Source organism: Pithys albifrons, chromosome 9 (assembly GCF_047495875.1).
Source record: "Pithys albifrons albifrons isolate INPA30051 chromosome 9, PitAlb_v1, whole genome shotgun sequence".
Taxonomy (NCBI): domain Eukaryota; kingdom Metazoa; phylum Chordata; class Aves; order Passeriformes; family Thamnophilidae; genus Pithys; species Pithys albifrons.
Window position 1 is genome coordinate 15,256,818 of NC_092466.1, and position 22,190 is coordinate 15,279,007.

The 22,190-nt window shown below is 39.3% G+C and overlaps 1 protein-coding gene across 6 annotated transcripts in view; it reads left to right on the top strand.

The window, feature by feature from the left end:
* LCOR (ligand dependent nuclear receptor corepressor) overlaps window positions 1-22,190 on the top strand; it is an 87,483-nt gene that overhangs the window by 44,372 nt on the left and 20,921 nt on the right. For 5 of the 6 annotated variants that reach the window (XM_071563172.1, XM_071563174.1, XM_071563175.1 and 2 more), the window contains 2 exons: window positions 618-905; window positions 3,669-3,762. In XM_071563172.1, coding sequence (XP_071419273.1) covers window positions 618-905; window positions 3,669-3,762 — 382 coding nt within the window. Of the gene's footprint in view, window positions 1-617; window positions 906-3,668; window positions 3,763-6,573; window positions 16,107-22,190 lie in introns of those variants that run through there. The other variant, XM_071563178.1, reaches the window with a different exon arrangement.

Genomic DNA, 22,190 nt, shown 5'->3' on the forward strand with positions numbered 1-22,190 from the left:
TAGAATTACGTTTTGTCTTTGTTTTTTGAGTATTTGCAAGTTCCTTGGGTAGTCCCTGATGGTGTATTGATTACAAAGGTAGAAATGTCAAAAGGAATAGTCAGAATGAGAAGATGGAAGACACTTGAACATTTGGTCTTCATGTGAATTATTTCAGATGATCAAAACTATAGGGCTTTAATTCTCAGTAAACTTGTAGAGGGCTGCTGCAATGTTTCCCCCTTCTGTAGCTGCAGGTAAGTCAATTCTTGCACTGAATATCCTGTTCAATATTTTTGGAATGGACTTCATTACTTGGTACCTTTGGCTTTAGTTTTCCTTTCCATTTCCATACCTCTTAAAGGTCTTGTTGAATATATCTGTATTTGAGAACAAAAGATGAGATTGCGTATTTCTTTTAGGAAACTTCTCAAAGCCTTTCTTTTCAAAAGGCTATGCCAGAAATAGCAATGGTTCTTGTTCAGGTATTCTAAGACTAAAGTATGTTTTCTACAGAAACTGTTTTATCTTTGGCCTTTATTTTTTTCCCCTAGATTTTTTTTAATGAATAAACTGACTTAATGTAAAAGCTGTTATACTTAAAGTGCTTCCTTAAAAAAAATCTCTAATATTTGCAGACAGTCCTAGGGTCTCTGACCCCAATATTCCCTTAGTGGCCCGTGAGATCATGCAGCGAATGATCCGACAGTTTGCTGCTGAATATACCTCAAAAAATAGCTCTACTCAGGACTCCAGCCAGCCCAATAGCACAAAGAACCAAAGCCTGCTGAAAGCATCTCTGGTCGCCTCCTCTCCCACTGCTGCAACTGCTCAGAACCCCGTGCTCAGCAAACTGCTCATGGCTGACCAAGACTCGCCTCTGGACCTTACTGTCAGAAAGTCTCAGTCAGAACCTAGTGAACAAGGTAGGACTCTTACCAGTGTCTTGCATCCTACAGCAATCCATTTATGGCATTCTTATTGCAAATCTAGATAATTAAAAGGCTGCACTTTTGGGTAAAATTTTAAGTGGAAAAGCAGTAGATGTTTTTATAGTAAAATAATGACTAGGTAGATTTGGTGGGAGAGAAGAGACATGAGTGATACTTCTGAAGAAGTGCAAAGGGGATGGACATGCTCCAGATTCAGGATAAATGTGCTGTTCCTACTGGAAGCTGCAAAAAACAGTCTGCCAAAATATACTGTATGCTTGCTGATAAGACAAGTTCATATGGTGATGAAAACCATAATGTCTCTTTTCTGAAGATCAGTACGTGCTCTGACTGAAGGGCTGATTTATTTTCTTTCTGGTCATGGTGTGAGAGGAGTATATTTTAAAAGTCTGTCAGAAGCTGCTTTGTGAAGGCTGTACAAATGATACCCATGAACTGCACTAAACTTGTGCATTTGGAAGAAATGTCTCTTTTCTACCTTAAAAATAGACTTGTTCTGCAGAGCACAGATTGAATAACTTGCAACAGTGTTTCAGAGCTTATTTCAATTAAAAAACTTGCTCTCCATCAGAAATGTGGTGGGTTTTTTTAAGCAAGCAAATTCTGTGATTTAGTATGTGAACTTTTTTTCTGAAACTGTTGAACAGAGGTTATCCTAAGTGTATCCTACTGATAGGATTAAAATTAGCCCCTTTACCCTTCTTTAGAAATGTGTTAGTGCCTCGAGTCATTCTATCACAGTAGGTTGTCCATCTGCAAGTGGAAATGGTGCCTTAATGGGGAAAAAAAAGCCTTTTGCTATCCCTTTATTCTTTGAACTTGGATTTATGAAGCCTTTTGTAAAAAGGTTAATTTTACGTGTCCAACAACATGCGGTTTCTGGACACTGCACTTACAGCACTTACTGAGAGCTGTCATTGCATGTCAGGTACAAACTGCAGTCAGGGCTTGAGTGGTGTCTCTCCTGAATGAGGACCAGCACAGTCAGCTGACAGGTGTTTGTTTGTAGCTGACTTTATTATTAATGCATTTAATGAGTGTGTTATGCATATATGTTTATAAATGTTAAACTGTTGTTGTGATGCTTTTTGCTGAAATAGAGGGAGAGAATCAGTTTTGCTTTTGTTGCTTTTTTTAATTAGAGGATGGTATGGTGAAGAAGAAAGCATGTGTATGAACTGTTCTTTAGCTACCATGTGATGGAAAAAGCTCTAAGATAGTTTATAATGCTCATAACACTTGTTATGGAATTAGAACATGTGCATATTGACTTATACAGTAATCTGTTTGCTGATGCAAATTTTTTTCCAATTTACATTTAATGTAATTGGAAAGAGATTTTGCCAAACTTGTTAATGAGAAATTTCAGAGGCTGTCATGAAAGACTGCTAGTGGTGCTTTGTGTTATCTTCTGCCCTGATGGGTTGGGGGGAACCCAGCTAGTTGTAAACTTGTCAGTGGGGTATGAGGCCAATCCTGCTTGCCCTCAGAGACTTCTGAAGGTACTGAACCTTCTGATGGAGGAAGTGGTGGTGCAAGTGCCTGTGCTGTTCTGTGTAGCCATTTCAAAAGGAGGTGCTACTTGATCCAGTCTGTCTCGTGTTGTTCGAAGAAGATTGAATTTTCTGCTTGCTTAAGTTTGAGTTATGGTGTATTCCCAAATGCAGTGGGTGGAACAGCTTTCTGTAAGTTAATTCTAGTTCACTGTTTATCATGTTTTTTCTCCATATGTCAAATGAGAACTTTAAGCAATCTGAAAGCTGTCTTACATTGTTCTTGTCTTGGGTGGTATTTACTTGATTAGATGCAATAAGCAAGAAGCTCTGCAATGTCTCAAGTTTACCTTGCCAACAGGTTTCATTTATCTTTGCCTCATAAATTCCTCGTTTCAAAGTTTCCAGGAACTTCAGATGGCTGGGCTGCTTCTATGAAAATGTTGCCCTTATTAAAGTGACCAGAATTTCAAGCTGCTTCGGTGCAGTAGGAGCAAGGCTGTTCTGGCAAAAAGCACTCCCGTTTCCAGAGCCTGGAAATGCAGGGTTTATGTAAGGGGGTTTGCAGAGGAACATGGGTGAATGTGAGGGAGTACCATTAGCGAGTGGAAGAAGCCGTGTGGCAGGAAAAACAATTTGGTATATGAAAGAAAAGGAATAAAACAATACAATAGAGGGGAAGGCAGCATTTTTACCAGTGGGGACCCATTGGAGACATGGGAAAAAAAAATGAAACTGGCTGCCAGGTGAGGAGGAGTCTCATGTCTGTGTGTTCATTTGAAAGTGAGTTTCCAATATGAAATTCTCAATTAATTTTCCTACTAGAATTTTGGATAAAAAATAAAATTCAAATACTGGTTTACAGCTCCCCTTTAAGGGGGGAAATATCTCAGGAATTTGAAGATTGTCTCATTTTTGGACCACTGAGAGTTAGTTATGCAATAGGCTCTGCTTATCCTGAACTATCCTTTGTAGGTAATTTTTAAAGCTATGTCACTTTTAACAGATGCACTTGTAGTTTTGTTAATTTTTGTTGTGATTTCTGAAGGCTATGTTGAAGTCACATGTAAACTGTATTGCAAACAAATCCAAGCCTTACTTTGTTTAAAAATACAATGAAACAAAAAATGCTGTGTGCTAAATATGACTTCAGCTCAAAAGACTTGTCTTTTCAGCTAAAGACAAGATCAGCGAGGCTGATCCTGCCTCTTCAAACACTGAAGTCATTCTTTTGTCTCTACAGACGGTGTGCTTGATTTATCCACTAAGAAGAGTCCTTGTGCTGGCAGCACCTCTCTGAGTCACTCTCCAGGGTGCTCCAGTACTTCAGGAAATGGGTAAGAGAAAGCAGCTTTCTATGACCTTTTAAAACTGTTTTTACTAAAAGTGTGTGCTTACGTCCTGTTAGTTTTAACTTACGTTTGGTGTTAACCCTTTGGAGTAATGTGTTTTTGAACTTATACCTTTGGCAAATTCCTTCATCCCACCTGTCAAATAAGAGTTGTTGCAAATCGAGACAGGTTTACCTTGCAGTTAAGAATAGTAACAACTGTCATTTTAGCCAATTGGGTGTTTAGCCACAGATCTTTCCATTCCCTGTTTCTTGGGTTTAGTGGTAAGTGATTTCCATGGAGATACAAGTTCAGTTAAATGCATGAAGAGTCAGAATCTTTGCAATATATTTAAACTTCATTTCACTTAGGGGAAGATAACTAACAGGAAAGGTTATTTTAGGGGTAACAGTGATTTGAGTGATGAACCATGCTGAATTATATTTAAATCACTGCATGATTTTTGTTAGTATTTCCTAGCATAAAGCACAACTTAAAAAAAGAAAAGGACATGGGGCAGGGAGTCTGGTAATACAGAAAATTTTAAATATGGCTTCTTGGATTTGCAATTGTAGTCTAGCACTGAACAAACTTTTCAAAAAATAGTCACAGATTATGTGGTGTACTACTCTTGCCTAAACAGTTCAAGGCGTGAAATAATGTTAAATTAAAAAAAACAACTTTAGGTTTCGTATTTCAAATGGTCACCATTTGCATACATTTAGAAACCCTTTATACTTACTTAGGATTGAGTTAATTGTATTGGAGAGGCTGCCTGGGAGTATGAGGGATTTTGAGTGTTGATGGGTGTTGATAGGAGAATTTTATCTTGAAGCTGCTGTGAACAAGTAATTTTTTTTGTGAAGTACAAAAACAGTGTATGGTTTAAAGTGCTATTTAGTTTCTGGATTTAGCTTTATAATAGCCTTTGAAAAACTTGAAAATCTGAACTAACAACCCACTCCCACCATCAATCCCATATACTGCTAACAGCCGACAGAATTTTTGCATTTCTCTTTGGAAAAATATTGCTGTCTCAGATTTCTCCCTTCAAGATTAATTTTCCATTTAATATTTCTATTAATAAAATACTTCAAACCTTGTTGAAAAGTTAGTCTTAATACTTTTTCACAAGTCTTTAGCGTAAACCTTCCCCACTAGCTCCTCTCTTTCAATCCTGAACAGGTTATTTCCAGCTTTATTTTCCTAGGAAGGCAGCAGAAGCCACCGAGGTTCTGTACTGTTTGTTCCCTGTTTGTGGATCCAGTGAGGGCCAAAGTCCAGCACACAGGGATGGCAGGGCCAGCATCTGGCACTGTCCTCAGTTCCGTGGGTCCAGAGAGGATGTGGCACACTGGCACCTGTGGTTACCTGTACAGGTGTGTGGCACGTGAGGATGGCTGCAGTTTGTTTAGCATCAGTGAGGTCAGGTGTAACCCTTTAGTAACTGCCAGGATGGCCTTCATTTAGGAGCAGGATCGCTGGTGCACACTGTGATACCGGTACATGCCGCAGAAGGGACAGAGAATGCACATGGCTTGAGAGGGTTCTCTGGAATTGCAGACTTGCACTAATTTCTCTGGATTTTGTTCTGAATCCGTGTGGACTTTCGTAATGCATTTCATCTATGACTTGTTGCATCCTGAAGAGGAAGTGAGCAGCGTATGCATCAAGCACTGTGTATGTTACGTGTCAGGTCCTTGCAGTGAATGTCTTTTCTCTAGACTTTTTTTAATCCCAGTGTGATGTTAAAATAATAATGTAGCTTTTCAGTAGTGTATGTGTCCTATCCTTAAATAGTGCTGACTTAGCCAGAGGGCTTTACACCAGTGTAAGTGTCCCAGAGCATTAAAATAGATTCTCTTTGTTCATCTGTATGTTGAACATGGAGAAATTTGGAGGTGGATTTTGAAACTAGTGAGACAGTTACTACAGGGAGCTAAGCAAACAAAGCATTAAAATAACCGTGATTCTCTGCAACAGTAGTACTTTGTTTCATAGAAAGAACACTTATGATGAAAGGAAAATGGTAAAAATACATACTTTTTTTTTTCTGGTGGTGTTAACCCTTTGTCTGATTGACAGTTGGAAGTTAGATATTTCTTTTCCTAGCCATGCTTTATATCAAATGAGAATCAGGGCCGTGTATATACTCAGTTAGTGGTTAAGAGAGCACTTTGGTAAGTCTGGTGTAATGCAGTGTTTTCTCTGTGATCCATAGTATCCCAGCTTTCATATTTGGTGCTTAATGAAAGTCAGGCAATACCTTTGAGGCGTGCTAAGCTTTTTCTTCCATCCTGAGCAGCAGTTCTTCAATATGATTTAAGCAAACACCATTCAGGGTTTCCACCTATGTGTGGATATTGCAGGTGGCAGTCATATTTGCACGTTGAATATGTTGCACTTTGGCTTACTCTTTTATTACTGTGCTTGTTTAGTGGTAACGTCACACCAGTAACACAGTTGTGTGTAGATCTATGGCGATTGATTACTACTTTGTAATTAAGGTACTATTTTCAGACGCTTGCGCGAAGCCTTTTCTACTCCGAGAATTTGTGAACCCAACCAGAGACCAGCCAACAGGTTTCATTTTTCTTTGCCCAAAAAGCTTCTCTTTTTTTGCGAACAAGTTTTAAAACTGACTGATGCTGAGACTTTAAAAAAAATAAATTAAAATAAAAAAAATTTAGAGAAAAATAAATAACACAAAAAGTGATGTTACCCAAGCAAGGCCTTCTAATAAAGGAGTGGCCCCCTCACCCATCCCTCCCTACCTGTGCAAGTCCTGCTCACATCAGTTTCCTTCCATCCAATTAGGCGACCTGGGAGACCCAGCCAGCACCATCCGGAGGGACTACAGAGTGGTGATGGGGTACCTCCAAGAAGCTTGCAGGATGGAACCAGGGAAGGTTATGGCCACTCCACATCTCTTAAAGTACCGCTGGCTCGATCACTCCAGATTAGTGAAGAACTGCTGAGCAGAAACCAGTTTTCTACGGCTGCCAGCCATGGGCCATCTGGACTACAGAATCATGGACAGCACTTAATACTATCCAGGGAGGCTTCTTGGGCAAAACCACACTACGAATTCAATTTCAGCCGCATGAAATTCAGGGGAAATGGTGCACTCAGCAACATCAGTGACCTTCCTTTTCTTACAGAAAACTCTGCCTTTCAAAAAATGGCACTTCAAACTAAACAGGATGGGAAAAAGGACGTGAGCCATTCATCTCCTGTGGATTTAAAGATACCACAAGTTCGAGGCATGGACCTTTCATGGGAGTCCCGCACTGGTGACCAGTACAGCTATAGCTCTTTGGTAATGGGTTCACAAACGGAGAGCGCGCTTAGCAAAAAGTTAAGGGCTATCCTTCCAAAACAAAATAGGAGAAGTTTGCTGGATGCTGGACCAGATTCCTGGGGCTCAGATGCTGAACAGTCTACCTCTGGACAGCCATATCCCACCTCAGATCAAGAGGGAGATCCTGGCTCCAAGCAACCTAGGAAGAAAAGAGGGAGATACAGACAGTACAACAGCGAGATACTGGAGGAAGCAATCTCTGTGGTTATGAGTGGGAAAATGAGTGTTTCCAAAGCTCAGAGTATTTATGGGATCCCCCACAGTACACTGGAGTACAAAGTTAAAGAGAGGCTGGGCACTTTGAAAAACCCTCCAAAGAAAAAAATGAAATTAATGAGGTCGGAGGGACAGGATGTTTCAGTAAAGATTGAATTAGATCCCCAGGGAGAAGGAGCACAAAGTGCAAATGAATTGAAAGATGAATAGGGATGTTGTAGAGTGCCAATTACTTTGCAAACTGGGTGAGCACTACTGCATAGTTCAACCATCACTGAGCGCACCTGAGTCTCCTGTTTACTGCAATGCTCTTTCCTGTGCAGTTTAGCATAGACTTGTGTGAACACAGGTGAAAGATGTGCTCTGAATGTCATATTTGTAAATTTTTCTAGCCAGGTATGGCGCAGTTTCCCGCCTTCACCTGCCTACTCCCATCTTTGTTCTTTTTCCTTTGTTCCTTTTTTCTTTTTTTTCTTTTTTTTTTTTTTTGCCTTTTGCATGTTTCTCTGTAATAGAGAGTTGAGTTACCTCAAAAAGAATGCAGATCTGTTGAAGTGGACATCTTGCCTGTAGAGCCTGCCTGAACTTCTGATGTTGGATTTTTCATGTCTGCCTTTATAGAAATAAGTCCACTTTGTTAAACTGGTACTCTCCTAAACCCAGGCATTTTTCAAATGAGAATCAGACTGTCATTCTTCAAAAAACATTTCAGAAATCTTTCTTTCCCCCTTATTTTTGTTGATCCAGTTGATTGAAAGATTTAATCTAAATCAAGCTATTTAGGAATGGTACCTCTCTTGAACTCAGATTTGTTTATTAGATGGATAATCAATTGGGTCTAATTTGGCTCTCCACAGTTTTCTTTCTAAATTAACTGTACTTACCATTTGCTGTCTGCTTAGTGCTCACCCGGAGGGGAGGGGAGGGAAAACTTACATACACTACCTTCAGAATATGTCAGTTAATTATTTACAACACTACCTTCACTGTAATTTTATTTGGTATTCTTGAAGGGTGATGTTTAGACTCACCTGCTTGAGGATGTAGCCTTATCTCATGGAAGACAAGCTTCTCACAGTCAGGAGCAGTCAGGGTACACTAAATGATGTATTAGGGTATGCCTCATTATACCAGAACTATGGTTCTTTGTGACCTTTATGCTTTTTACAGACTTGATTCTGAGTTTACTAAACTATGTGGTTCCAACAGGTAGTTTAAATGACTCTAATCTAGGGAAGGGGGATTTGTGTAATAAACTACTGTGATATTGCAAAAAAGAAAAAAAAAAGAAAGGAAGAAAAAGCCCACAAAACTATGATCTCAAACGTTACAACCTCAGTAGTCTGCCCAATTATCCACATTAGTGAAGGAGCTTGTTAATGTTCAGGGAAAAAATAAAACACTGGTAGCCTGATCTAATTCAGGCTCTGCATCATATCTATCTGTAATACTGTCAGGGTCGAACACTCAATGAATGGGTGTTTCCTTTTTAAATATTACAGTTGCCAGTAGCAGGAATTAATTGAAGACCTGCTTTTTTGTTGTTTTTATTTAATCTATTTTGATAGTGGTTTTAGCACATGCTGGAATGAGCATTTAAACACCGTAAAAGCACTCCGTAAACCACAAATCTGGTTGGTTTGTTTTTTTTAATATGGTGATATCGTTATGATTATCTGGAGATCCAGGATAAGTTTTGTACAGAACTTTTACCTTTGATACTTTCTGCAGGAGTGGTCAGTAACTAAGTGGAGCTTACTGGACCTACCACAACATGACCAAATCAGAATTGCTGGTTCTTCAGGTAGAAGCAATTTGGTCTTAATCTGTGCAAAAGGTAGATAGAATTACGATTTTTTTTTCCCCATATGTACAACCAAAAGAAGCATCTGAGTTTTTGTGTGAGAGCATTAAGTGATGTCAGTGATTTGAAAGTGGTTTCTCAAAGTTCATGGGAGGGTGGCCTAGGTAGCCCTAGGGATGCTGAATGACTTCTGGAACAGTTGATTCTATGAGCCTCCCCCCCTCCCCAGCAACTTCATATTTTCAAAGGTTAGGCACACCATTGCTGTTGTTTTAAATATGCACTGCTCATTCTTTAAATAGACTGTGTATTTGGTCCCAAGTATACCTTGTTTTTGTTTACTTAATATACTTTAGTTCTCAAAATCCTGGTTCCTTGTAGCTCTCTAGTTGTCCTCTTGGCATTTAAAGCAGTTGAAGCTCAGTAGCAGTTCATAAACTCTGCAATACGTTCCAGTTTAGCTGGTGATTGCAATAAAGGCGCAGTTTAAGATGTGGTTTCATCTGCTGTTGGAGGTTATGGTAGAAAGTTTGTTGCAAGTTTAAAAAAAGAAAAAAAGAATAACACAGTTTTACTGTTGAGAGAGGTTTAACCTTTTGCAGTTGTCTTTATTTAAGCGACATGAGTTGAGTTTTATAAAACTTGTCACTGTAGTGTAAGTGGAGTGCTCATTTTACTAACCTAAATATTTTGTATGTGTATGTTTAAGTGGGTGACAATCGTGCAGCAGAAGAATGGTGTGCCTACCCTTTAATGCTGCAGTTTTAAATGAGAATTTGTCTTGTCATTTCAGACTGTAGGCTAAGAATTGTAAATAGATAGTGAGAAGTTGAGTACTCTTTATTTGCTTTGGTTAGAAAGTGGATTTAAAAAAAACAACCAACAACAAACCAAACGCGTAACTTTCTCAGTTTAAATGTCCTGAGACCTGAAGATTGTAATACTCATGACTGCAAAGCTTTTAAACACAACACTTGATCTGTGATAACTTAATATTCAGGTAATCTTTCTTTTTCGAGAAGCTTTTGAACAACCATATTTCCTCCAAAGGTCTCTGTTTAAAAAGGAAAAAAAAGAAAAAGTGTAGATTATTTTTTAAGCACTAATTGCATTACGTTGGTAACTGCAATATGAAATAGCCATTATTGTTTTGTGAAGCATGGTTGAGATTAGTTAGTGGTCCCTTTTTAAAATTTCATGAGCCTCTCAAAAAATAAAAACAAATGTAAAAAAAAGCTGCTGAATATTCAAAAGATATATATTTTACCTTATTGTAGGTTTTGTAAATTTAGTCTGTAATATTCAGGTGCACCTTTTAATGTTACCTTTTTGTTTCAAAGTCCCATCTAATGTATTTTCTCTGAGGTGATTCATCATGTAAGACTAGTATCACTCTTAAGTGCTGCAGTGATCACTAAGATTTTGTTTTTTCACTACATATTTTTTGCAGGCGCTTTCAGTGTAGTTAACTAGTGGTATTTGGGATCATTTTAAATATATGATTGGAATTAATGTTTGTCCATTAGCATGCTTAATTTCCTGCTGACCAGCAGTTTGCATGGCCAAAATCCCTGGTTGACCATATTTTGGTGTGGGAAGGTGTGGTTCACTGCGGTCTTTGTAACAAAAGCCTTGTTTCTCATCTTATTTCTGGTAAGTGGATGCTTATGTTACTTGGATCACTTGGACAGGAGAAAGGTTTAAAATCACTCTCCTGCTGCTCTTCTGAGATGGCATTAACGTGTAACATAGACAAACTGCAACCCTGTAAAAATGGAGACGTCGTTAGGAGGAGACCTTTCGGGTATTTTTCGTCACTAGTTTTCTCTTATTCCTGAGAATGTCCATCCGATGTAGTTATTGGACTTAACAGTATTGTTGTGTACTACGTTGATGTAGCTGAAAAAGCCTGACAGCAAGAAACTGTGAATTATATTTGTGGCAGTCTCTGAAAACTAGATTTTCAGTCCAAGTACCATGAAGGAGAATCCCTCTCCCCTACCCCATCCTAGAAAAGTAATTTTATATTTTGTGTGTATAAAGTTTTAAGAATCGAAGTTTCATATTGTACTGAAGTTTAGGTGTTGCTTGGTAAATCTTTGCTGCAGCATATAATTGAAGATGAGTAAGGCTTAGTGTGGTAGGGGTCCTGGTGTGGAGTTAATTATCGTACAGTTCTGGTGAGAAAGCCCAACATGTATGAAATGTGTCCTTTTTTTTATTTGGACTTGTAAGATGTAAAAGTGCTTTTTTAGAACTCTGACCTATTACACACTATTACCTCACTTTCAGCCAGCTGGATCCTCATTCCACCGTGTTGTAGGCATTATTGTGGCCGTAACGCTTGAATACAGCTATAGAGTTTAACGATTCCAGTGAGATATTGTAGGGACACGTTTCTGGACTCATTTTTATTTCTGTAAGGGTAATATATTTTCCAGTCATTCCCTGATTTTTTTTTAAGGTTTCAGACAGTTTGATTTAAAATTTCTCATTTTTTACCTGTTGCACAGGAGAAGTTGCTGCATAAGCAATACAGGTATGCCTTTACTTTCTTCTTGTTGCAGAACTCATAACTTGCTGCTTGCATTAGCAACCCTGAAGTAGAACTCTGAATTTTCATGGCAGTTGGAGAAAAAACTGTTTTAACAATGCAGGGGTACAGGTAGGATAGTGCCTCTAGTAAGGGAACACATTCAGCTTCTGTGTTCTCTCACAACTCCTATACCACCTTTTTTGTAGAACTTTCCAGTGCTTGAGGATATTCCTAAACACGGGGAGTAATTGCACGTGTGTTTATACTGGGTAAGAGCAGACAAGGAATAATCTGTGCTTTGTCTTGTGGCAGGCTGATATTCTCATATAAATATTTCTTCACATAAATATTTCTTTCATGAGTATCTGGGAGTACATTGCCTTCCCCTGGAGATTCACAGGAGCTGGCAAAGTGATTCAGGGTCTTTAGGGTTGAGTAAGCTTTGTGGAACAACTTTTTAGTTCTGATTGAATTGCTTTTTGTATTATCTGCAACGATTGTTACACAGACAAAACTGGAATTGCCATGTGTTTTCTTTCCAGTTTATGTTGAAGTAATGCTCTTGAAATGTCCTTGAGTCTTAGAGAAGAACACAGTGTCCAAGGAGTGAAGGGGGAGCACTCTGCTCTTCCCTTTTTCTTAAAAACAGTGTGGCTGCATCTGTAATGTAAAGACCTCTTTCTTAAGACAAAATTTGAACTCTTCAGTGTAAGAATGCATACACTTGTTGCAGTCCAAACTCTTAAGAAGGCAAAATTATTAACCTGTACTGAAAGCTTTGTCACAATATTTTAAAAGCTTAAATTCTCTGCCAAATGTCAGAAGTAAAATGGGAAAGGTTGTTTCCCTCATTTTCATGAGGGTCAGAAACATCTACAATTTACCCCACAAATGTTTCCAAAAGACATATAATTTCAGTCTAAGTCAGTGTTGCTTTTTCTTGGCACTGGTAGATAATGTTGACAAATATTGGCTTAAAAAGCTGTACTCAAAAAAAATAGTTTTGAGACTAGTTTTGGTACTATAAAGGTTTCTACTTGATCTTCAATTATATTGAAAACTCAGTGATTGGAACCTTCAGAAACCTGAAAATCTGCAAATGCAGTTATATGCAGTTCTGATGGATGTAGCAAATAAAATAGTCACTACAGTAACTCATTTCAAATGATCCAGTGTATAAGCACAATGCACTGTGATGATCTCTTGGCAGAGAAATACAACAGACTCCAAATGATCTGTAGATCCAGTTCATGTACACTCAGAAAAAACTGTTAAGTAGTTAAAGCATTCCAGTGTCAATCTTTCTCCCTCTCTCCAGTTCTTACTTTGACTGGGGCCAAGTCTCTATACCAGTATTACAGCAGCAGTTTTGGACCTCATGTCCTACTGAATTACACTTATATTCATGTATTGTCATAAACCCCTGTGTATTCAGAGAGCTTTATTTAATCCTCACAGAAGTCTCTTATCCCAGTTGCAAAATCAGTTTTCCTGGGTGATGTACTAGGAAGGAGGATTTTTTTTGGTTTGTCCAGGGCATTTCATTTATATTCTTAAAAACAAACATCTTTGCCCCTGTGCTTGTCTCTACTGAATTGGTAAGTATAATTTAGAAGGACTCAAGATGGTAACTCTACCTTACAGAGCAGGGTTTAGGACAAAGCTTTCATTCTGACTGGAGCGGGAACAGTTAATGTCAGAAACAATTTCTATAGTCATCACTTAATGTGTAACAATGTTTTTGTCCTACTTCGAAATAATGAGGACACTATTACAGCTACTAACACAGTTTATCAACTACTTGGTGCTACATTTCTCAAATATTTTTGCAGGCAATATTTTTTTATGCCTGCATGAAAACATGTAAACTTCACTGTCACTATAAAAAGCACTTGCCTGACCTATTCTAAAGTACCAGAAAAGGGATAAACAACTGCAGCACTTTTTCTGTTACGATGCCAGAGTCTTAATTAACTCTAGTCTTCAGGTTATGAGATATTTTAAACAATCTAAGATCAGTAACAGTTTTTCAGGTAAGATCACAAGGTCTCTTAGGATATTAATCTGTTTTTTAAAGACTAGTACAACAAAATATTCTGGAGTTCAGGCAGGGGATGTACATACACATGCCTGGTGTTTTTAACTAATCATTTCAATAGGCCATTTCAGGGCTTGACATTTGGAATCTGGGATAATGGGTAGGGAAAGGGAAGTTTCCCACACTGAAAAATCATTTTGGACCATTTTTTAATGTTCAGTTTGAAAACTATATCACAAGAAAAATGGGTAGGGATTCTTTCTCCCTTATGCCTTCAGGGAATGAGTAGTATTTAGAATCTCTGGCTGAAATTCAAGCCTTTTTACCATGTAAATTTTTAATATAAACTCATTGACATGCTTTTTACATCTGAGGACTGAAAATGGATCTTAATGTTTAAGTTGTGGAATGGTATATTTCTTAAATGAAGGGGAAACATTTAAAAAAATAGATTAGAATACCAGCATTAGTGAGCTTAAGGAATTTTAGTATGTAATAGCAAAGTATAGCAAAGTATTTGATTAAAAAAATTAATCTTGAATTGCTAGTCTGTAACTAGGTGCATTCTAATTTAGCAGGTGAATATTCTTTACTTATCGATATATGATGGGCTTTTTGCAAATAGAAACCTTTATATGAGTCCCATGTGTTGCTTGTACTGATGGGATGTATGCTTACAGCAGCTTACTGCTGCTTTAAAATGTATAAAATGTTTTGAGTGTTTGCTCATAACTCTTTTTAACCTCCACTTGTTAAATTGTCAGACATTGGTATTTTATCAGTCCGCAATGTAAGTTTAAACTAATGTTCTTAGGAATCCAACTTGTACACACACTGTTTAAAAACCCTCAGGGACAGTTTACACACTATCCTCACTCAATTCAGGTACTTGTACTCTCTTCTTAAACCTAGCAGTGACTTGTATTTTGTTTTGCTTTTCTTTTGACGTGCTGATAGCACATCCTTGATGAATGTCAACTTAAAACTCAGTTCAGGTATCCAGGTATAACTCAGCCAAACGGATTTTAAAGCTGCATATTTACTCTCCAGCACACAGTGCCTCAGACACTTATAGTGGCATTCTGTATATTCAGTTATTACTACTGAGCAGATCGCGTGGGGGTTCCTGGTATGTATTGTAAGAAATTCCTATGTATATTATATAATATGTATTATATTATATACATATATAGTATATATGTTATCTTAAACTTATATATTTTAAAATGCCACTACTAGCCAGCGCAGCTAAAAATGAAATACGTTCCCAACTGCTTCTGCGAACAGCAGAGGCAGCTTCTTAACGTGGCTCTTGCTTCTCTCTCACCGTAACTACTTCTAACCTCAAGCACTGGTCCTTGGCTGTCTGACCTCTACACTCTAGTTATGCAATGTCCTTAGAGAATTCTGTGCACTGGCCACTGTGATGGAAACCAATGGGCCAGGAGTGCTTTGAGTTTATTAGTAATTGTTCTGCCAAAGTTGGTGTTTGTATGACAAGCGTGTAAACCTGTCAGATAATCAGCAGAGGTCCAGGTTGGTCACGGTGTCCGTAATCACTTCCACCTTCTCGGTAGGACCAGACCTCAGCAGGTGCCTCCTCTCTAACGCTGAGCGCTGATTCACACCTGTAGTGTCAGCCCTTTGTGCTGCGCTCACCTGGAGGCCAAACCTGAAATGAAAATCTGCTCTTCTGCCCTCACAGTGATCTGTTGGCAGTCGCAAGTCAGCAACACCTCTGCTTTATTATTTGACACTTTACATCTAAAAAGTCTTCTCTTTCTATTTATGTAACCCATAGTCTTTGAAGAGTATGGAAAATGGCATTTCTCTCTGACCTCTAGAAGTTCAAGTGTCATGGGATAAAAAAAACAGGAACCCCCCCCTTTACTCTTATGGACCTCATTTCAATATACTGTTTACAGTTTGACGGAATTGTATAATTTAATATTTCTCTTGTACTGTAGTTTATATTTATTTACAGATTTTTTTTGTACTGTGTGATTTGAATTTTTTGTTCCTTGCTATGATCAATGTTTTATGTAGTAGAGCACTTATGATCACAAATTAAGGTTTTTGGTTTGATTGCACTACATTAATTTTTTTAATGCAGTTCTGATTTTTTGACTGGACTAAATAAGCTGTGTCTTAATGTATGTGATAAGTACTTTTAAATTTTTATTTCATGTGGTCCAATTTATTTTTTGCATTGTATGTCAAAGCGCTAATTCTCTTGTTGTGCATGTGTAAGATTTAATGGCTCCATTGTATTATTTGACCATGTCATTTTGGAAACACATTCCCAGCTGTAACGTTGTGTATGGTAGTTTTCACTGGATGCTAGACTTTTCAAAACCACTATTCTTCTAATAAATTTTGTTGTGAAAAACTTTAAGGGGTTCCAATTCTGTTGTTTCTAGTGTGCCTTCTAAATGCTCTCACTAATCACCCGAGGGTATGAAACACAAACTATCACAGCTGGGGAGAAGCAGGGGAGGGAGTGACAATAGAAGGTAAAGCAATTTCTGGCCAAAGGATTGAGCTTTGGAATCTCCCTGCTCCTTTGGGTTCTTCCTAAATAGGATTGGCAACAAAGCTGCTTTAGCAGCTGGGTAGGGAATACATGTGAAAGCTGAAATGCTGTCTCATGGCAGCGCAGTCTCAGGAACTTCTATGCTCTTAGTTTGTGCTTCCCTACTGGCCACCTTAATTTCTTTAATGATAAATAATTTATTCAGTGAAGAAGGAACAGTCTCTCAGGAGGGAAAATAAAAGGTGATGTAGACTTGTTCACTGAGCACTTAGAAATGAGCCAAGGTAGGCGGGGTGGCAATGAGAGCGTGGCTGGAGCCCTGGGCACTGCGCCGTGCAGGTCGGTTCGGATGCGGGGTCAGCACTGGGCAGTGCTCCAGTTTGGGCATCCAGGTTGTGTCAGAGCAGACGTGACCAGAGGCAGGGAGGGTACTGAGCTGCTCACCAGAGCACTGCCATTGCTTTCTCCGCAGCTTTACTTTCTTTGCTCTCCCTCCACCCAGCTTCCCATTAGCACAGGGAAAGCTCCAGCAGCTCCATCCTGCTGTCCCCCTGCACAGGGGCACTAGGCAGACTCAGCAGTGACACCACACTGTAGACAGCCCTGCTCTCAGACTCGTGTTTACTTTCTTGTGACTGTACTTTGGGTTGAACTACTTTTGATGTTATGCATTATTGATACCGAAATGCTGAATACTAAAATGTAGGTTACAGTAAGTGGTGTATAATGGAACCCACGTGAGTTTAGGCATATCTGCTACCCTTTGTGTTCAGTCCTAGGGTTGATTTTGAAAGTGATGCATAGGGATTTCCAAGCTTTAGGAAAATTTATAATGCTGCACAATGTCTAGCCCAGGTTTCTTTTCTCCTGAGAACCTGGCTTTCATAGCTTTTGCTATTGAACAGTAGGTAATTTAGGGTTTGCATTTTTCAGTGCCTTTTAAAAAGATCTTTAAATAGCTGTTACATTGCAATCTAACTATTGTATTTCTTATATACTAATAGTGGTATTAAGAACAAAAACCAAAATGCTAATTGGGTGTTATCATCGGTTTAGCTTTACTAGGCAATTCTCTTTTAAATAAAAAACTTGGTTTAACTAGAGATTCCATCTTACACTTATTCAGGAATAGTGAGTCTTTATGTGTAAATGGCTTGAAAGCCTTGTGCAGTAAACTATCATTTATCTTTTTTTTCTATATGTCTGAATACATCTGTCAAATCTATGAAAATAGCCTTTGAAAGTGATGAACCATATTCCCATCTGCCATTCTTTAGGATGCATTACAGTCTGCAGGCTTGTCTCAGAACATTTTTAATCCACACTTTAGTCCTGCGCTTATCACAAGTACCAAGTTTTTCTGCTTTTCCTGAAGGACTTCCTGATGGTATCACACTGTTAAGCTGAAATTGTTCAGGCTTAAAGGAACACAGTCTTGATTTCTTCTTTGAAAGCTGTTTCCTGTATTATAATGAGAGTGCACAAGATACTGCACGCAGACCCAATAAAAAGCATCCAAACCTGCGGTGTCTTAGAAGTAGAAAAGAAACACAATTAGCCCTCCTAGGCAGCTTTAAAACTCACCTGTTAATTTACTTTAGCTTGGCTGGACTTGGGAAGGGTTTTGAGCCGCTCAGTTTGTTATTGGAAGAGGAAGCTGCTTCTTTTGAACCTGCAGGAGCATATCTGGTTACCTTCTGAAGTAGCAGATCCTTCATGGACTGGGAGTGGACTGTACCCTCACATGCACCTAGGTCACTTGCTGCAATGCAGATACTCCAGCAGATGGGAAATGAGAGGCTCTGCTCATTGCTGCTTTATAGAAGCATGAGCTGCTGGGAAGGGGAAGGACAGGAAGCTTCAGGTCTCTAACTGCAAGTGTTGGAATTGAAACTACACCTGAAAGTAGGCAATTCCTTGAGCTCAGCATGAAGGATCTGAAAGTTGGAAATCAAGTTTTGTGAGTGAGGCTGGTTTAGTTAAGGAAATTCCTGAGCATCACAGTTTCATCTTCCTGTGCAACCAAAGCCAACCCTTTGTGTTATCTCGTCAGAATCAAACAGCAGCAGCGCAGAGCGTGCTCTGGCGTTCACAGTAAGGCAGATCACCAGTGGCTTTCCTGCCTTAGCATGCTGAGCTCTCTAATTTCCTAGAGGCATGACAAAAGTGGGTCTGGGGGAGGGGGAGAATTTAAATCCCGATTTGAGAAAATACTTCAGCAAATACTATTTTCTTAATCTGTAAACTCTGCTCTGGCAGATGGCCAGCCGAGGGTACTGGCTGAGCGGTGGTTTTAAGTGGAAGTGAGTAGCAGGTTCTTGGACCTGTTCAGGAATGTGATTCATGTACAGAGAAACAGAGGTACAGACCAAAAGCAATTTCAAAAAAACTGAGCTTGAAGTGTTAGGACAAATCTAGGATTATGGACTTTGAAACGATGAAAATGGCAGAGTTGATCTTTTTAATGTAGTTATTCTCGAGACATTTTAATAGATGTTACAATGCTGGAAGGGTCTCAGATAACACTGTTTCTAAGAGTGCTGTTTCCCCTGAGCTGGTACATTTCATACAGATTCAGTAACTTAAAATCCAAGATGTTCTCAGTTGTGTAGTAGGAAATTCAGAAATCTGAATGACTTCACACCTATGAATTATGAATTAATTAAGTTCCTTCTTGCCCACCTCCGTGAAAGCCTCAAACAATGCAACCTTTAAAAGTTCTCTTTTGGTATCATGAAGAGAGAGCACAAAACAGTTACATCTTGTTTTTACAAGTCTCTTTGAATGTATGAAAATTTACAGGTCGCATTTGAAATAAAACTTCTAAAAGTCTCCTCTTGCCATCGCCTCCTCCTCTGCAGGTGTCTCGCAGCTCTGCAGGAGGTCTGTTCCCTACACACTTCACTAAAGGCAGATTTTTGTATGAGCTGACTACATTTTAGATTTCCAGGAATTGTTTAAAAGCTCAGCTAAAATTAGAGGTGCTTAAGGTATTCTTCAGAGCATGGAAATAAAAGCACGGCTGCCTGAAAATACAAAGATTGCCAGTATGAAAATACAGCTGCATCTCCCTAAGGAACTGACCAGAGTCCTGGGCTGTAACCTGCCCAACACCCACAGTAACATTGCGAGGGATGGGGCAGAGGCTTCAGCTGTCACCTGTGCCAGAGCCTGCAGTGGATCCTGCCATGTCTCCCTGTCTGTCATTACCAGGGCTAGCTCAGTCGCAGTATGCTCACCTACCTTTGCTGGACTTCTGCTCCAGATGCAGATCAGGCAGCCATGTTCTGACAAGAGGAGTGGTTTGTCTGTACAGAGCTATCAGCAAACTGCCTGGAAAAATCACAGTGGTTTTGTTACACCTTCTAAGGTTTGAGTTGCTTTTTTTTCTGACGTGCATCAAGATCCCATCGTCATGTGTCCCAGATCCCTCCTGCCCAGCTAATAAAGTGTAGGGCTTGCTTAACTCATTTTGAAATGACATTCCTAACTTTGAAAGGGGCTTTTATGTTTCTTTTCTTAAAGCTGAGCCTTTGACTGTGCTTTTCTTCTCCCTGAGCTTTAGAGGAAGACCCTGACATTAATTGTGGAGAGTTACTCTGTGTGTGCAGGGAAAACCTGACACTAGGAGAAGCTGAACAGCTTCCCTGTGCACGTGAAGGGGTTTTCATACATACAGCCAATATCTGTGCTGTAATCTAAGCCTGAGGTGCTTCCTTAGATCCACTAGTTTCTGCCACATTCCCCTTTCAGGTGAAGGTGGTGGTGTATTTTTTTATGTTATCAGATGTGCTGTGGTCTCACATGGCATCTCCCTCAGATTCCTTCCAGGCCTTTAAGTCAAGTAGCTTCCTGTGAGATGTTAGCAGTGGTTTAAAACAAACTATTTGACTTTGAAAGGAGACTGTAAAAAAAGACCCGGTAGGATTTGGGGTTTGCATAAGAAGCTGTCATGGCAAATTTACTGTCTTGGTACAGAAATAAGAGTTTCCTTCTTATTAGTAGCCATCAAGCATCAGTTCAGGGTGTGAAAGGTAAACAAGCTTACTCAGTACCTGAAGTGTGTTTGCTTGTAACAAAGTTCTGGTCAAACTGTGGTGGCAGCTGCCTGATCTCTTCTCACTAGAGATCTTCCTGGCTGTAATTCACTGAGCTTTGCTGCTCATGCGTAAAAAGTAGAAGATTTTTGCTCCTGTTTCAGGCCCTGTGTTGGAGCATTTCCTCTAACAGACAGACACAAGTGTGTATGGTAAGGGTGACTGCTTGATCACTCTTTAATTCTAGCACCTTGCCCATACATGTCCTTGTCTTGGTGCCTTTACTTTTGTTTGAGTGTAGACTGGATTGCTAATTGATAAAGCAAAAATAACATAATTCTGGGTTTAAAAGACATAAGCTTTGCACTCCTTTAATGATATTATTAAATTAGGAATAATAATTATATAATATACTGTAATAGTATAGTATGATGGTATATTAGTTCTAAGCTTAAAATGAAAGTGACAAAAGTAGTTGCTGGCAAAAAGCAGGTTGATGTGGTTTGGGTTTTGGCTGTTTCGTCTGCTCTTTTGTAGCTCATGAGGGAAAAGAGGATTTCCATCACAAGATTTTTAAGAGTAGCAAGGCCTCAGCAGAACAGTGGGGGATCTGGCACTCAGCCTTCTGTGGGTCAGAAATACCCACAGTGTGCATGCTTTGGGCTGTGGCATCGCCATCTGAATATCAGTCTGCAAGGAGGATTTTTCAGAGGTGCTTTAGCTGCAGTTTCTGAGGCTGGTCCCCTTCTGTATTTCCCTGGTCATAAAGAGCACAGTGCAAATGCCAACATCATTACCACTGCGCGGTTAAGCGTGAGTTCATTTCTCTGAGCTCTCAGGGTTGCGCAGTGCACTTACTGTTAATACAATAAAGAAATGTCTGTGGTAGAGGAGATCCGTGAGTGCTTGATGGGCAGCATGTGCTAATGGGTCATCATCGCTTTAGTTTCCTTTGGGAAGATTAGGCTCATTTTCGTGCTGGTGGGACCAGGGAGATGCAGAAGTCAGAGCGGGGCAATCTGTGAAGGCATCTTGGGGGATCTGTAGGGCTGCGATGTTTGCTCCTTCCTTGCTGCGCGTGACGAGTGATGAGTCACTTCTGCTTTTTCCAAAGGATCTGTTCCTTTGCAAACATAAGCTGTTGTTGATAAATTTTTTCACTTTATTTTTCCCTTTATGACAAACCAGCAATCGATGGATTTTGTCACCAGTATAAAGAAACAAACGATACCTATCATTACACTGTGGAAAGGAAAAATCATACAGAGACAGTACATTTTAACTGTGGCATCCCTTTAGAAAGGGTAAGCTGCCAAAATCAAGGAGGCTTTAAATATGATAAATACTCCTAAAGAAAACTGGCTAAAGAAAATTAGTGGTGATGGCATGTTAGATACTAAGCAAGGTGTAGTTCCCTACCTCAATTTACCATGTAGCTGCACAAATATTTGATGTGTGGGGGAAGATAAGGCCTTTTTAAGTGGACATTTGCTATGGTCACATGAGGTTTGGATTAGTTAGTCTTCCCTTAGCATTGAGATGTGTGACAATATAAACAAAGGAGAAAAATAATGGTGGGCCAGATTACCAAGGTGAATTTTTGAGAGGAAAAATAGGCTCTTTTAAGAGAGGGAGGAAGGACAATAGTGTGTAATGACAAGGGTTAAAAAAAAAAGAGATGATGTGCGGGATGTGCAGAAATGGAAGGATGAGAGGTTTCAGCTGAAGGGGAGGGGTGTGCATTAGTGCAGAGGAAATCTCTCCCCACTGGTATGCATAGAGACATTTCCTGCCTCATGTTTTGGTTTCTTAATAGTTATCTGACTATAAAATTAACCTACATCATTTAATGGTAGCTGAATGGCAGTTAAATTAACCCACTTTCAAAATAGAGCTTACCTAGCCCGTC